The 15,718-nt window shown below is 43.5% G+C and overlaps 1 protein-coding gene across 1 annotated transcript in view; it reads left to right on the top strand.

Annotated features, from left to right (window-relative positions):
- Positions 1-15,718, top strand: part of LOC443027 (neuroendocrine convertase 2) — a 240,527-nt gene that overhangs the window by 123,113 nt on the left and 101,696 nt on the right. The window contains exons 3-4 of the mRNA XM_042230652.1: positions 8,678-8,791; positions 10,958-11,066. Of these exons, the coding sequence (XP_042086586.1) occupies positions 8,678-8,791; positions 10,958-11,066 (223 nt within the window). The remainder of the gene's footprint in view (positions 1-8,677; positions 8,792-10,957; positions 11,067-15,718) is intronic.

A 15,718-nucleotide genomic window follows, 5' to 3' on the forward strand; every position in this document is an offset into this window, starting at 1 on the left:
TGTGTATATGTACCACAGCTTTCTTATCCATTCATCTGCTGATGGACATCTAGGTTGTTTCCATGTCCTGGCTATTATAAACAGTGCTGCGATGAACATTGGGGTACATGTGTCTCTTTCAATTCTGGTTTCCTCAGTGTGTTTGCCCAGCAGTGGGATTGCTGGGTCATAAGGTAGTTCTATTTGCAATTTTTTAAGGAATCTCCACACTGTTCTCCAAAGTGGCTATACTAGTTTGCATTCCCACCAACAGTGTAGGAGGGTTCCCTTTTCTCCACACCCTCTCCAGCATTTATTGCTTGCAGATTTTTGGATCACAGACATTCTGACTGGTGTGAAGTGGTACCTCATTGTGGTTTTGATTTGCATTTCTCTAATAATGAGTGATGTTGAGCATCTTTTCATGTGTTTGTTAGCCATCCGTATGTCTTCTTTGGAGAAATGTCTATTTAGTTCTTTGGCCCATTTTTTGATTGGGTTGTTTATTTTTCTGGAATTGAGCTGCATAAGTTGCTTGTATATTTTTGAGATGAGTTGTTTGTCAGTTGCTTCATTTGCTATTATTTTCTCCCATTCAGAAGGCTGTCTTTTCACTTTGCTTATATTTTCCTTTGTTGTGCAGAAGCTTTTAATTTTAATTAGATCCCATTTGTTTATTTTTGCTTTTATTTCCAGTATTCTGGGAGGTGGATCATAGAGGATCCTGCTGTGATTTATGTCGGAGAGTGTTTTGCCTATATTCTCCTCTAGGAGTTTTATAGTTTCTGGTCTTACATTTAAATCTTTAATCCATTTTGAGTTTATTTTTGTGTATGGTGTTAGAAAGTGATCTAGTTTCATTCTTTTACAAGTGGTTGACCAGTTTTCCCAGCACCACTTGTTAAAGAGATTGTCTTTACTCCATTGTATATTCTTGCCTCCTTTGTCAAAGATAAGGCGTCCATATGTGTGTGGATTTATCTCTGGGCTTTCTATTTTATTCCATTGATCTATATTTCTGTCTTTGTGCCAGTAGCATACTGTCTTGATGACTGTGGCTTTGTAGTCGAGCCTGAAGTCAGGCAAGTTGATTCCTCCAGTTCCATTCTTCTTTGTCAAGATTGCTTTGGCTATTTGAGGTTTTTTGTATTTCCATACAAATCTTGAAATTATTTGTTCTAGTTCTGTGAAAAATATGGCTGGTAGCTTAATAGGGAATTGAATTTGTAAATTGCTTTGGGTAGTATACTCATTTTCACTATATTGATTCTTCCAATCCATGAACATGGTATATTTCTCCATCTATTAGTGTCCTCTTTGATTTCTTTCACCAGTGTTTTATAGTTTTCTATGTATAGGTCTTTAGTTTCTTTAGGTAGATTAATTTTTATTTTTAAGAGCTGTGTTCTTTGGACAATTTGCTGCATTCTAGATATTCTTCCCACTCCCCACCCCTTCCCAGCCTCCCCTTCCCCACCTCCCAGCAAGCAGCCTGAGATGAATAAGGAGAGATTTAATTTTTTGTAAGCAAATACAATGTATTTTCTTATGGGTTTGGGTTTGGTCTCCTCCAGAGAGCACACCCTTGAAGTTGCTTGGTGTAGATGCACTTTGTCCCTCTCTCATCCATAGTTCAATTTCCTTTCTTGACGGGGTCAAGAGACAAGAAGCGGATAGAGGAGTCTAGCACACAGCTGCCCAAGCCCCGGGGCTCTTAGGAATCACCTGGGGAGTTCGAGAGACACGGAGGCCAAGGCCAAGTTTACTGCTCTGTTCGTCCAGGCTCGGAACTTCTGCTTCCTGCATCACTGAGGCACCAGAGAATCAGGAGGGGATCTTGGAGTTTGCAGTCTCCCAGAGACCTCAGTCCAGGACACACGGCGTGATCCTCTAGGAGTTCTTCAAGAACAGGTTCCCAGGTGGCACCCCAGGCCCCCAAAACAGAATAGCCACGTTAGGGTGTCTGAGGGCCACACATTTTCAAGTTCCCCACACTCTCATGCACTGTCACTGAGCGTACAATTCAGTGTAAGCTTTCTGGGGGGCATCTGGCAATAACTGCCTGATGAGAATTTAAAGTCCTACCCAGCAATGAGTTTATCCTGATGACATACTCTATCACATCACCACAGTGTGTGTGTCTGTCTTCATCCTCTTCTTATGAGGACACCAGCTGTACTGTATTAGGACCCAGGCTGCCCTCACCTGAACTAATCACATATACACTGGCCCTGTCCCCAAACTCGATCACTTTCAGAGCTACCAGGGGTGACAACTTCAACATATCTTCTAGGGGACATAGGTCAACCTGTAATAGGCTCATTGGCAAAGAATCTGCCTGCCAGTGCAGAAGACACCAGAGACTTGAGTTCAATTCCTGGGTTGGGAAGTTCCCCTGGAGGAGGGCATGGCAACCCACTCCAGTATTCATGCCTGGAGAATCCCATGGACAGAGGAGCCTGGTGGGCTATGGTCCATGGGGTCACAACATGTCAGACACAACTGAGCAACTGAGCACGCCCATGACACAGAAAAGCATAGTGTGACACAATCAGTAGCATCACAGATCACAAACCAGTGCCCTCAGCACCATGTTAGTTCCGTGTTTTATGGTTTTTCTTCACAGGCTCACTGCAAGCCTAGATGTTCTCCCACCCTTTGGAGGCAGATCCCTAGATTGCCCCCCTTTCTTCTGGCCTCTCCCTTGCCCAGCATTGCTGCTGCTACTGCTAAGTCACTTTAGTTGTGTTCAACTTTGTGCAGCTCCATAGATGGCAGCCCACCAGGCTCCCCCATCCCTGGGATTCTCCAGGCAAGAACACTGGAGTGGGTTGCCATTTCCTTCTCCAATGCATGAAAGTGAAAACTGAAGGTGAAATCACTCAGTCATGTCCAACCTTCAGTGACCCCATGGACTGCAGCCTTCCAGGCTCCTCCGTCCATGGGATTTTCCAGGCAAGAGTACTGGAGTGGGGTGCCATTGCCTTCTCTGGATGCCATTGCCCAGCACAGTCAGTGCTAATTATCAGCTATTTAATTGTCAGCGCAGCAGGGAAGTGATCCCCGCCCTGATCCCTAGGAAGTTATACGCAGTGAAGGTCGACTGTGTTCCATGCCTCAGGGAGAGGCTGTGTGCTTTAGCGGAAAGTTCACACCATTTAGAACTGATCAACTTGGGTGACTGCCATGTTTTCAATTTTTGGCCAATGGTCTCTGAACCTTTGTTTCCTCAACTGGAACTGTGCCTGCACACAAGTGGGGAAGATTGAAACTAAAAGTGTTAGTTGCTCAGCTGTGTCTGACTCTTTACAACCCCATGGACTATAGCCCACCAGACTCCTCTCTCCATGGAATTCTCCAAGCAAGGATACCAGAGTGGGTTGCCATCCCTTCTCCAGGAAGTCTTTCCTACCCAGGGATCGAACCCTGGTCTCCTGTATAACAGGCAGATTCTTTGCCATCTGAGCCACCAGGGAAAATTAAATGTAGTGAAAGTACCTTGTTAATGCAGCTTGTAAAAGAGTATGCCAACATGCAGGAATGTCTGCCTCACCCTAGTACCGTCTGTCACTAGCATACTGTAGATTCACAAAAATGTTTGTGGACTGAAAATCTCTTCATTGAGGGGAGACACAAGGAAGGGAAGGCAGTAGGTGGAGTTGTTCCAGCAAAATCTGTGTTTGTACATGTTTCCAATTAAGGTTTAAAACCTGAACCTGAATCGTAGAATATCCATCTGTTCATTTGTAATAAAATAATATCCAGTAACACATACACCTGCTTTCTCATATTTTTTTATTTGTATAAATGTTTAAGTCAATGAACCAACTTGGGAGAGCATTCTAAAACTAAATACCGAAGCTAACTGTATGTTATATGTATATATATATATATATATATTTTTTTTTTTTTGAAAAGCTGAGAAGCCATGGTTAAGTTTTATGCATGTCATTGGTCCTACATCTAAGTGGTAATGAAAGGAATCATCTGTGAAAGGTTACAGTTCATAGGAGGAAGAAAAGAGAATAAAAATGGTCTTTTAGTTATAATGTGAGGGAAGATTATAGATGCTAGGAAATACTTCTCTGACATTAAGAGCTTTATCACACGTAGAATTGTAACACTGAAACCTTCCCCAGAGGTCTTTAAAAATAGTTTATAACCTCATCTCTCTGCTCATGGCAATTTCACTTATAATAGGAAACAATTAAATGACCACTAAGAGGGAACTCATTGTGTAAGTTATGGTACATTCCTCTATGGAATGTTTAGGAAGCCATGAAAAATTAAAAGATGAGAGCTATGTAGCAATGTATTAAAATTCTTATGGTCAGATACTCAATAAAGAAAGGGTGCTCAATTTTATGAATGATGTGATTACTATTATGTAAAAATTAGGTTTAAATGCAAGTTAGAATTGGACAAGAACCAAAGCACAAAAGCGACTGATGGCAGTATATGGTACCATTGTAGGGGAGACGCTGTTATCTAGTTTTTTGAGTAACAAGTGAAAATATATGTCTTAAAGGTGTTCATCCCTCTTGGAACTCTAACTGTGATCTTCACTGAGGATATGATTCAGAAAGCACTCTACAGTCTTAGAATTCTTGGTTTTTAATAACACAAGGTGCAAAACTATAGACCTCTCAAGTCACACTGCGGTGCTTCTGAGTTACAAGGAGGATGCTGTCCAGGGAGCATGGCATTCCAAAGCATCGCTGGTCTCCATTAAAAACTAATTTATGAAATTAAAAATTAATTTTATGGAAATGAAGTTAGACTGCCTTTTCATTAGAATGCACTTGGTCTGAGTTTGAAGTGATGTTGTGACAGCCATTCCTCCACTGTTATTGGAAAAGATGAAACCTGAGATAGGCTTCCTGTTCTCATGCTTCTGGGAACAACCTGCAGAGTTTTCCAACATAAGCCTATATCATGGGGCCACCGCCAACCAAGGAAGGCCAGGCAAGACTGACATCTGAGAGCAGAGCAGGCGAAGACTTGGGTGTGGGACCAAAATGGAAAGATGGGCATTCAGGATGGGCGGGCAAGCTCCAGTTCCTGTACTGGAAATTCCAGTAACTAGAAGCTTTGAGAGGGGGCATTTGGTGGCTCTTTACAGGTTGAGAGTGTAGGGGAGGGAGAAACCTCCCTTGTGCTGCCCACAGGTTCCCATGGCTGGCCTAATACTCAAATGGACATGAAGCAGATTAATGGCAGAAAAAGAAACAAAATTTAATTCATGCACATGGAGGTCTCATAGAACCCATAGGACCTAAGAAGTGACCAAAGCAGGCAGCTTTTATACTTTTTATATAAAGAAACAATAAATTTGTGAAGAATTGTCAGGACGAAGAAATTCAGGTTTGGGGTGCCCAATCTGTGAAGAATCTAAATAGAACTGAAGCTTGAGGTAGCAAATTAAGGGCTTCCCAGAGTTTCAGTGGTAAAGAGATGCAGGTTCAATCCCTGGGTGGGGAAGACTGCTTGGAGTAGGAAATGGCAGTCTGCTCCTCTATTCTTGCCTGGAGAATCCCATGGACAGAGGAGCCTGGCCGGCTACAGTCTGTGGGGTCACAATGAGTTGGATACGACTGAGCGACAAACACTTTCACCTCACTTTCAAGGGGTAGGGGTTAACTGTATCACAGGGAATGTCTCTTGTTGGACTCCTCACTCCCCACAAAGAAGTCACAGAGCAAATGGCACACCCACTACTTCTCTACATGGACAGTGTCTTGCAGAATTAAGAATTTTTCTGGCAAATAAGCCCGGGCCTTCCTGTGTCCATGTGTGAAGCAGGGAAGTGAGGAACCGCTCAGCTGCAGCCTCCCTCACCTCCCAGGGCAGCAAGAAAAGGGAGGATTTTCAGTCACGCCTGTGGTCTCTCTATTCACCCTCTTCCAGCTTCACTCCTAACATGGAATCTTCTGTTTTCCCTTGTCCCGTGTCTGAGTTCATGGGTGTAGGCAACAGAAATTGATTCTGGATCATGTAAGTGAAAGTGAATCTGTTGGAAAGTGGTGCAGAGCTCAAGGTCTGTGGGAGGCTGAAGGATTGGTCCTGGAGGGCTCCAGGCTGGGCTGTGGCCAACAGTGGCAAGGATCCTTTAGGGGGTGGGGTCTGGTGAGTGAACCTCTGAATAAACGCCATCCGAGGGTCCTTTCTGCCCTCACACCATTTCCCCATGATTCAGACCCTGGAAGAGAGACACCCTCTGAGGTGAGAGGCTTCGGTTCCTCTACCAACACAGAACCCAGTGGGCTTGAGGTCATCCCCCCAATATACTGGGGAACATGGCGGAAGGAGAAATGAACATTTGGCAACAAAATATAATTGTAAAAAATTAACAGCATCCAGAACATACCCTTTTACCCGCTTGCATAGTTCTGGAGCAGGTAGATGTTCAGCTACAGCTACCGCATGGTGAGTTCATTTTTGCCCAAGTGGAAAGAAAGCTTCCGTTTTGGGACAAAGCCCAGCTGTTGCCAGGAGCCTCCTGATTCAGCTCCTAAGTTTCATTTCCATCCAAGGGCTTGGGGTTCAATCTGACTGTCTCCAGATGAAGTGTCATCATTGCAAAGAGAGCACCAATTTATCTTCAAGGTTCCCTCACTCACCTTCTAGAACTTTGTTGTGGACTTGCCAGCTTGTCAGGCAGGTTTTTCTTTTTTTGTTGTTGTTTTTGATGTTTTGTTTTGGCTGATTCCCAAATGTGATAGTACAGGACTGTCAGCAAAAGTGGGAAAACCAGTACTCGAGAAACCAAGCACCACACTTGGAGAGTTGGAGAACTCAGGTTTATTACGCTGGTGGGCTTCCAGAAGAGCTAACACTCCAAGCTCTGAGCCCTGAACAAAGGGCTGACAGAGTTTCTTATACACAGACAGGCATGATTAAGCAGGTTTGGAGTAGGAAATGGCAGTCTGCTCCTCTATTCTAGCCTGGAGAATCCCATGGACAGAGGAGCTTGCAGGGGCTAGGGCGATTGCAAAGAGCAGGACAAGGGCGGGTGAGATAAGCTCGAGTTCCTAGTATTGTGAATCCCCACTTTCTGAGACCTACATGATCCAGACTTTGTAAGGAGCAAGCTGGGTTACAGAGGCAGAAGAAGCAGGAGATTATGTAAAATTTTCAATTTTCCTCTTCATTATGGTGCCTCCAGAAAACTAGGCTGTGATGGGTCCACCCCCTCCCTCTCTGAAATCACATTCATTCCCTTAATGCAAGTGTTTCATTGTTTTATTTCACCTAATGCCCCCTACCACCTTCAGTTCAGTTCAGTTCAGTCGCTCAGTCATGTCCGACTCTTTGCAACCCCATGAACAGCAGCACGGCAGGCCTCCCTGTTCATCACCATCTCCAGGAGTTCACTCAGACTCATGTCCATCGAGTCCATGATGCCATCCAGCCATCTCATCCTCGGTCGTCCCCTTCTCCTCCTGCTTCCAATCCCTCCCAGCATCAGAGTCTTCTCCAATGAGTCAACTCTTCGCATGAGGTGGCCAAAGTACTGGAGTTTCAGCTTTAGCATCAGTCCTTCCAAAGAAATCCTAGGGCTGATCTCCTTCAGAGTGGACTGGTTGGATCTCCTTGCAGTCCAAGGGACTCTCAAGAGTCTTCTCCAACACCACACTTCAAAAGCATCAATTCTTTGGCGCTCAGCCTTCTTCACAGTCCAACTCTCACATCCATACATGACCACAGGAAAAACCATAGGCTTGACTAGACAGACCTGTGTTGGCAAAGTAATGTCTCTGCTTTTAAATATGCTATTTAGGTTGGTCATAACCTTTCTTCCAAGGAGTAAGCGTCTTTTAATTTCATGGCTGCAGTCACCATCTGCACTGATTTTGGAGCCCAGAAAAATAAAGTCTGACACTGTTTCCACTGTTTCCCCATCTATTTCCCATGAAGTGATGGGACCAGATGCTGTGATCTTTGTTTTCTGAATGTTGAGCTTTAAGCCAACTTTTTCACTCTCCTCTTTCACTTTCATCAAGAGGCTTTTAGTTCCTCTTCACTTTCTGCCATAAGGGTGCTGTCATCTGCATATCTGAGGTTATTGATATTTCTCCTGGCAATCTTGATTCCAGCTTGTGTTTCTTCCAGCCCAGTGTTTTTCATGATGTACTCTGCATATAAGTTAAATAAGCAGGGTGACAATATATAGCCTTGATGTACTCCTTTTCCTATTTGGAACCAGTCTGTCGTTCCATGTCCAGTTCTAACTGTTGCTTCCTGACCTGCATACAGATTTCTCAAGAGGCAGGTCAGGTGGTCTGGTATTCCTATCTCTTTCAGAATTTTCCACAGTTTATCGTGATCCACACAGTCAAAGGCTTTGGCATAGTCAATAAAGCAGAAATAGATGTTTTTCCTGGAATTCTCTTGCTTTTTCGATGATCCAGGGTCATTGGCAATTTGAGACCACCTTATCTCCACATAATTCTTATTTTCACAAAACTCAAAACTCACTGAAGGCCATCCCCATGGCCTTTTTGTTCAATGCTAACAACAGTAAATTATCTTGGGAAATAATCAGAAAGTAAGAGTGTTCATGAGATGAGCTCAGCTTCTACTGAGGAAAGAAAAAAAAACACATTATATACAAAAGGAATTTGAATTTGTGGAAATGAATTCTAGAAGAGAGGTGTTCGGCCAATAGACAGATAACACTCAAGCATTGTCATTCCAGGTAAAGAGGGCCTTGCAGCAGGAAGGATTCAACCGGAAAAAGCGAGGATACAGAGACATCAACGAGATCGACATCAACGTGAACGACCCTCTTTTCACAAAGCAATGGTACCTGGTAAGCATCCCGGTCCCCTTCATAATGGTTCTCATCCTGGGACTTCAGACAAAAGATGCATTTCTATTTCCTCATTAGTCTGTGGGATGCTAGCCAGCACCAGCTTGGGGGAACTTTTCTGTCCCCTCTGATCAGTATTGATTTTCCGTCACACTCCACACATCTGCTTTCTTTCTGGAACTGCTAAACAGCCATGACCTTCTGGGTTCAAAGCAACTGCCAAGAGCTGCTCAGTTTCTCCCAGACCAGTGTATAAGTGAAGACTTGCAGAAACAAGTGAAAGTCAAGTCAAAGTTCTCGGAGGAGTAACCAGGGCCTCAAAAGGTATAGGATTGGGAGGCCAGGGTGGGGCCACAGGTGTAAGGGAAAAGAGTCGGATGACTTCACAAGGGACAAGCAAGGGAACTCAGAGACTAGAGTTGCAGGAGTACCACCTATTGGTGCTTCCCACAATAATGGCAGTCAATTCAGTAGAGCTTCACTGATGCAGGAGTCAAGGCACAGAAGCCTAGTCTGTCTGGTGAAACGAATATATTTTCACCACCTATTCGGGTGGGTTGGGTTATGTTTAAAAGAGATGGGCTCATGTGCCTCCAAACCAACCCAAACCACAGGGTATATGGAACGGAAGGGGTGACTAATTTGTAAATGTTTGTAATTTATAAACAGCCCATTGTAGGAATGCATCACAATTTTTCCCTTGGAGTTTCAGAGCTGGGCTATGCTCTAGGCTTCAAGGCAGGGAATTCCACAAATCCAGTCTGGGTAACTGAATGAGTTTATGTGTGTTAGGATTGCCTAGGTGTCTAACAATAACAAACAACCCACAAATCAGAGTGGAATAACAACATCAAAGCTTGTTTCTCACTCACGTTATGCATCCAACACTTTGAAATGCCTTAGGTACCCAGGCTTCATCTTAGCTGCATCCCAACCCCTGGTTACACGAGCAACTCAATGGCGGGAGAAAAGCAGATCACACACTGGCTTTTAAAGCTTCTGCCTGGACATGATGAATGGCATGTAAATTCACATTCCATCAGCCAAAACCAGTCACATGGTTCTAACTTCCAGGGCATGAGGTGTCATCTTCACATGCGCCTATGAGAACAGTAGTCATTTCTATGAAGAGCCCTAATAAGAGTTGATTCATTGGAAAAGACTCTGATGCTGGGAGGGATTGGGGGCAGGAGGAGAAGGGGACGACAGAGGATGAGATAGCTGGAAGGCATCACCGACTCGATGGACATGAGTTTGAGTGAAATCCGGGAGTTGGTGATGGACAGGGAGGCCTAGCGTGCTGCGATTCATGGGGTCGCAAAGAGTCGGACACAACTGAGAGACTGAACTGAACTGAACTGAATGATATTTACATGTTTCAGCAGCATCAGCATCGTACCAGCTACTTGTCACGGTGGGCATCTGTCAATGCCATCTCTAACTTGCCTATTTTTTTTAATGATTTATCTTTGAGAGAATCTCTACAGGACAAAAATGCATAAGAAGAGGGTAGTGAACATATTTGTATGGAATTTTTCTTTTTACCTTTTCTTTCTTTTTTGATTTTTTAAAGGGGGAGAGGCTTTTTTATTTCTTATATTAGAACTTGCACTAAAGGTGAGGCAGCTCTCTTTAATTCAGTCCAACAAATAATTTTAAGTGAGACTTGGTGTGGGGATATTGAGCTTAAAAAGGTAAATAGAGCATGCTCCCTCTTGCAAAGGATATTATTATTTAGTGAGGAAGTTATTCAGTCAGAATAAAGCAAGACCAAATGAACTAAATTCTGAAAGTGAGGAATAAATACAGAGCTGCAAGAGTTGTGAGCACTTAATTCTAAACTGGGGAGGGTTTCTTGCAATGTTGGCCTTCAGGAGTTTAAAGGTGATGATCCAGTAATAAGAGGTAGGGAGACAGAAACTGCATTTGAATATTTCCATGAGACAAAAAATGCCAGTGTTCTGTGTATCAAAAAACAGAAGGAGCAGACTAGAAGAGGTAGATGGAGGGAACACCCCAAAGTCCTGTCTCATGGCAGACATGACCTCTGAACTGGCCCTGAAATATCAGGTGGCTGCAGAGTGTGTCAAGCAAATACTTACCATCTGGTGCTTTACCATCTACACCGAACTAATAAGAGCCTCTGCTTTGGCATTCTTGAACCAGATCAATACTGGGCAAGCTGATGGTACTCCCGGTCTCGACTTGAATGTGGCAGAAGCCTGGGAGCTGGGATACACAGGGAAAGGTGTTACCATTGGAATTATGGACGATGGTGAGTATTCTGAAGGCTTCACTCATCTGGAACCAAGTGTGTCTTTTGCATGTCTTTGGAACGGAAAAGATCCATCGTTCGGGAGATGCTAGTCAGAGGTAGGAGGGCCAGAGGCTGGGCATGGTCATGTATACTGTGGCGACATCCTCACCCTCCTCACATCAGTGATCCTCAAGCCCTTCACAAATATGTACTAAATTAATAAGTTTAAATTTTTTTAATGAACAAATGAAAGTTGACAGTCACTGAATTATAATTCCTCATTGGGGCCACTGGACTTCCCTGGTGGCTCAATGGTAAAGAATCCACCTGCCAGTGCAAGAGAGGTGGGTTCGATCCCTGGGTGGGGAAGATCTCCTGGGGAAGGAAATGGCAACCCACTCCAGCATTCTTGCCTGGGAAATCCCACAGATAGAGGAGCCTGGCAGGCTGCAGTCCATGGGGGTCACAAAACAGCCAGACAGGATTTAGCAACTAAACAACAGCAACAACAAACACTGCTTGTATCTTACCTTGAAACAGCTTCTGAACCTGTTTATATTTACCATCTATGTCTCTAGATCCACACTGTTCAATGTAGTAGCCACTAGCCATACGTGGCTATTTACATTTAAGTTTTAATTAGTTAAAGCTAAATACAGTTAAAAACTCAATTCCTCAATCACATTCACTTAATTTCAAGGTCTCAATAACCACATGGGGCTAGTGGCAATTCAATTCCACTTCATTTCTGTCTTCACAGAAAGTTCCATTAGGCAGTGTGGCTCTAGGTGCCCAAAAGCATTTTGACTTTATTGCTGCTTTCAGAATGAGCCCTGGTAAAGCAAACTGATCTCAGTTTACTATACTTGCCCCCCCTGTAATGTTAATTCTATCCCACATGCCTGCCCGACAAAGATTTAGCAGAGCTTTAATTTTTATATATCATGATTTGAAAACCAAAGGGTTTGATGAACCGCTGTTTTTCTAACTACACGTGCCATTGGCTCTGCTGAGATTCTGGAGTACCTCTACCCTGCAGGCTTCTCATTGGGGATGCACTTTCACCTCTCATCAGCCGTCTGGATCCTCCATAAAAGCTCCGCTGGGCAGTATTGGTCCAATTACATATAAAGTCTGTACAGAAATGAAGCAATGGAGCCTTTCTCTTCTCAAGATCCTCAAAGAATATGATGTTCTCTAAAGCAAGCCTTTGAAGCAGAATTGATGGAAAACAAGGACAGGCAGGGTGCTTAAAATCGGTGTGTCTTTGTGTGGGCTCAATTAAATATCGACATGAAAACAATGCCCAGTGCTTTCTGAGGTGTGAGATGTTTTGAAGTGGAGGCAAAAGCTTTCTTCAGTGGCCAAGGGCTTTCACAGGAAAAAAAAAGGAGCTCTCACAAGAGTGAGTGTGTGTATGTGTGTATGTGTGTGCACACACTCATACCATTGTGGGCAGCTTACCTGTTTTTCCTTCCTGACGCTTTGGCTCAGAAAGCACCATGGTTGAGGCCAGCTCACCTAGGAGAAAGATGCATGTAGGTTTGGGGGAAACCTGCCTAGGTTATACTGGAATCACCATTTCATCACTAAGCACCTGGAGGATCAGAGCAGCACCCTTAAAAGTGGTCACAGGCAGGCACCTTGCTCTTACAAAACCTCCAAAGTCTCAACTGAACCGTTAACATTGTAACTAAGGATACGTACCCTTGTTGATTCCCTGAGGGCTGCAGAACTGCCAGCGATTCCTGAGGATTTGGACTGTTGTACAGAGTCGGACACGACTGAAGCGACTTAGCAGCAGCAGCAGCAGCAGCAGCAGCAGCATAGACTTTCAAACTAATGACAGGATACTAATGGTTTATCAACAAAAGTATAACCAAGTATTTATCATTTGTGCACCATATTGCATCATGATTGGTGATGAGTCAGCGCCCCCTGTAGACTGCAAGCCTTAGGTGGCTGTTCAGCTCAGATTCTGTGTCTAAATGGTCTGTGTTTTTCCAAGACCTGCGTAGCACCTGGCATTCATTGCTGAACATAAACCTGTGAATAAAAACAAGAATGAATCCATTAATAATACAAGAATTGAAAAATAAATAAGCTGATTAAGAAGATGTATTCAGTGTCTTCTGCCTCAAAAGATAATCAAATATACCAAAACATTGAAATACTATTTAATTACCAGGTTATCATTTTCATGCTTAGTTCATTATTATTTTTCTGGATCATGTCTGTCATCCTTAATCCATCTGTCAATAATCCTCTTCCTCAGACCAAAGTCTGTGTCTGCTCTAACTTAACATTCAGTCTTCCACTTAACCTAATTAAAGATCCTTTATTTTAATTACACTAAATTTATCTTGTTTTAATTCTGATTTCCTTCAGTCTTCAAATTATCTCTTGGCTTCAATATTTTCCCATCACAGAGATGAGACTACCACATCTTAGAAAATTCCTAAGTAACTTGAATCGTCAGAACAGGAAGCCATATTTTAAAAATTAACTGTTAGGGAAAAAGAAACTTATTCTCTGCATGTGTGTATATCCTTTCTTTTAAACTTATCTGTTTGTAACAACATGTTTTGCCTAACAATGAGTGCACAAAATGTTACCAATTTCAACAAACATATAGGACAATTTAATTTCAACACAACACTCTAAAACCAAGTTGTTGCTGTCGTTCAGTCTCAGTCATGTTGGACTTTTGTGATCCCATGGACTGCAGCACACCAGGCTTCCCTGTCCTTCACTATCTCCCAGAGTTTGCTTACACTCATGTCCATGGAGTTGGTGATGCCATCCAACCAACTCATCCTCTGTCACTCCTTTCTCCTCCTGCCCTCAGTCTTTCCCAGCATCAAGGTCCTTTCTAATGAGTCAGCTCTTTGCCTCAGGTGGCCAAAATATTGGAGCTGCAGCTGCAGCGTCAGTCCTTCCAATAAATATTCAGGACTGATTTCCTTTAGGATTGACTGATTTGATCTCCTTACAGTCCAAGGGACTCTCAAGAGTCTTCTCAAACACCACAGTTCAAAAGCATCAATGCTTTGGCACTCAGCTTTCTTTATAGTCCAACTCTCACATCCATCCATGACTACTGCAAAAACCATAGCTTTGACTAGATGGACCTTTGTCAGCAAAGTAATGTCTCTGCTTTTGAATATGCTGTCTAGGTTTGTCATAGCTTTTCTCCCAAGGAGCAAGCATCTTTTCATCTCATGGCTGCAGTCACAGTCTGCAGTGATTTTGGAGCTCAAGAAAATAAAGCCTGTAGACTTTTTGAATTATTTCTTCTTTCTGCACCATCCACAAAACTCTAGTAATGTGGTCAATGGAGGTACTGATGAGGATGCAAGAAATGTAATTGGTTATGTGTTTACTGCAAGCTGAACACTTTCAATGAACTGGCTCCAACCTCGAAAACCGCTTTTTAAGGAGAACAGTACTTCCATTTCAAAGGTGAGGAAGCTGAGACTCTGAATCTATGCGGCCAGAGTCACACAAACATTTCAGTGCCTGAGCCCGGATAGAACTGGATCTGGTAGTCTCACAGCCTGTGCTTATCCCCAGCTCCATCCCACAGCCTACACTGACATCTCTGAATCAGGGTCCAGAACAAGGGTCTGAAACTTTAAAAATATTAGCCTTTATATCTTCCTCCCCCTGTCTTTCTGCAGCTCTGGGGAGCAGGGTAAAGAGGTGAAAGAGAAGGGCCTGGCTATCATCTCCCAAACTGTAGAAAGCAGAGTAACAACAGAAGTTGCTTCTGATGTGAAAACATCAGTAGATGAGTGACTCCCAGTCCAGGAATTACTTGTGCAACCAGAAAAAAAAAAAAAAAGGAAAACTTCTTTTTAAAAATATACATTTGGATGCAAGTTCTTTTTTGCAGGGCAAAGCTACAAGGTGGCCCGGCCTTGTTATGCATGTAGCAAAGATGATCGACACTTAATGATGATCAAGACTTAATGATGCCTCTGGCTTGCAAATATTGCAACCCAATAAAGTTACTGATGCCTCTGGAATAAGACGCACTGTTTTCACCCCTACCGGGTTGAGAAGAAAGCAAGCACAGAGAGGCCAAGTACCTTGCCTGAAGTCACTCAGCCAGTCAGCAGCATGGCTGGGATTAAAACTCTGGTCTTTGACTCCAAAGTCTACACTCATAACCATGATACTAGGTAGTGCAGGAACCCAGCCAGTTTCTGAGAGGGCTGGATGCTCTGATGTTGTTGCTGCTTTTCAATGATTAGATGATACTACAGACCTGGATGAGAGCTTTTCAATTTGCCCTTTGAAGTTCCACAGTGCTTTCTGAGATCTACATGTTGATGGAAGCCAGCAGCATCAGGGACCATAATCCTACTGTTGCAATGACCCTTGGACAAGACAGGCCACAGGCAGGAGAAAGCACAGGACTCCCACCAGAAGACTCATGGTCTCGGGCTCCCTGGAAAGCTTTCTGCAAAAACAAGAAGTAGTTCCCACCTGGGACACCTCCAGGAAGCCACTTGCCCTTTGCCTAATGGCTTTTCTTGCCAAGCCATGTTTCTCTTGTTATTTCTGTGCCTGGCAATGCTCTCCTAATCCACTGCTGTCTGAGCCCCGTTAAATAATCATTGCTTTTCCTCCCCAGGGCAGGCTTCACTGCAGAAGAAATGCCAGCT

This window comes from Ovis aries, chromosome 13, assembly GCF_016772045.2.
Source record: "Ovis aries strain OAR_USU_Benz2616 breed Rambouillet chromosome 13, ARS-UI_Ramb_v3.0, whole genome shotgun sequence".
Lineage (NCBI taxonomy): Eukaryota > Metazoa > Chordata > Mammalia > Artiodactyla > Bovidae > Ovis > Ovis aries.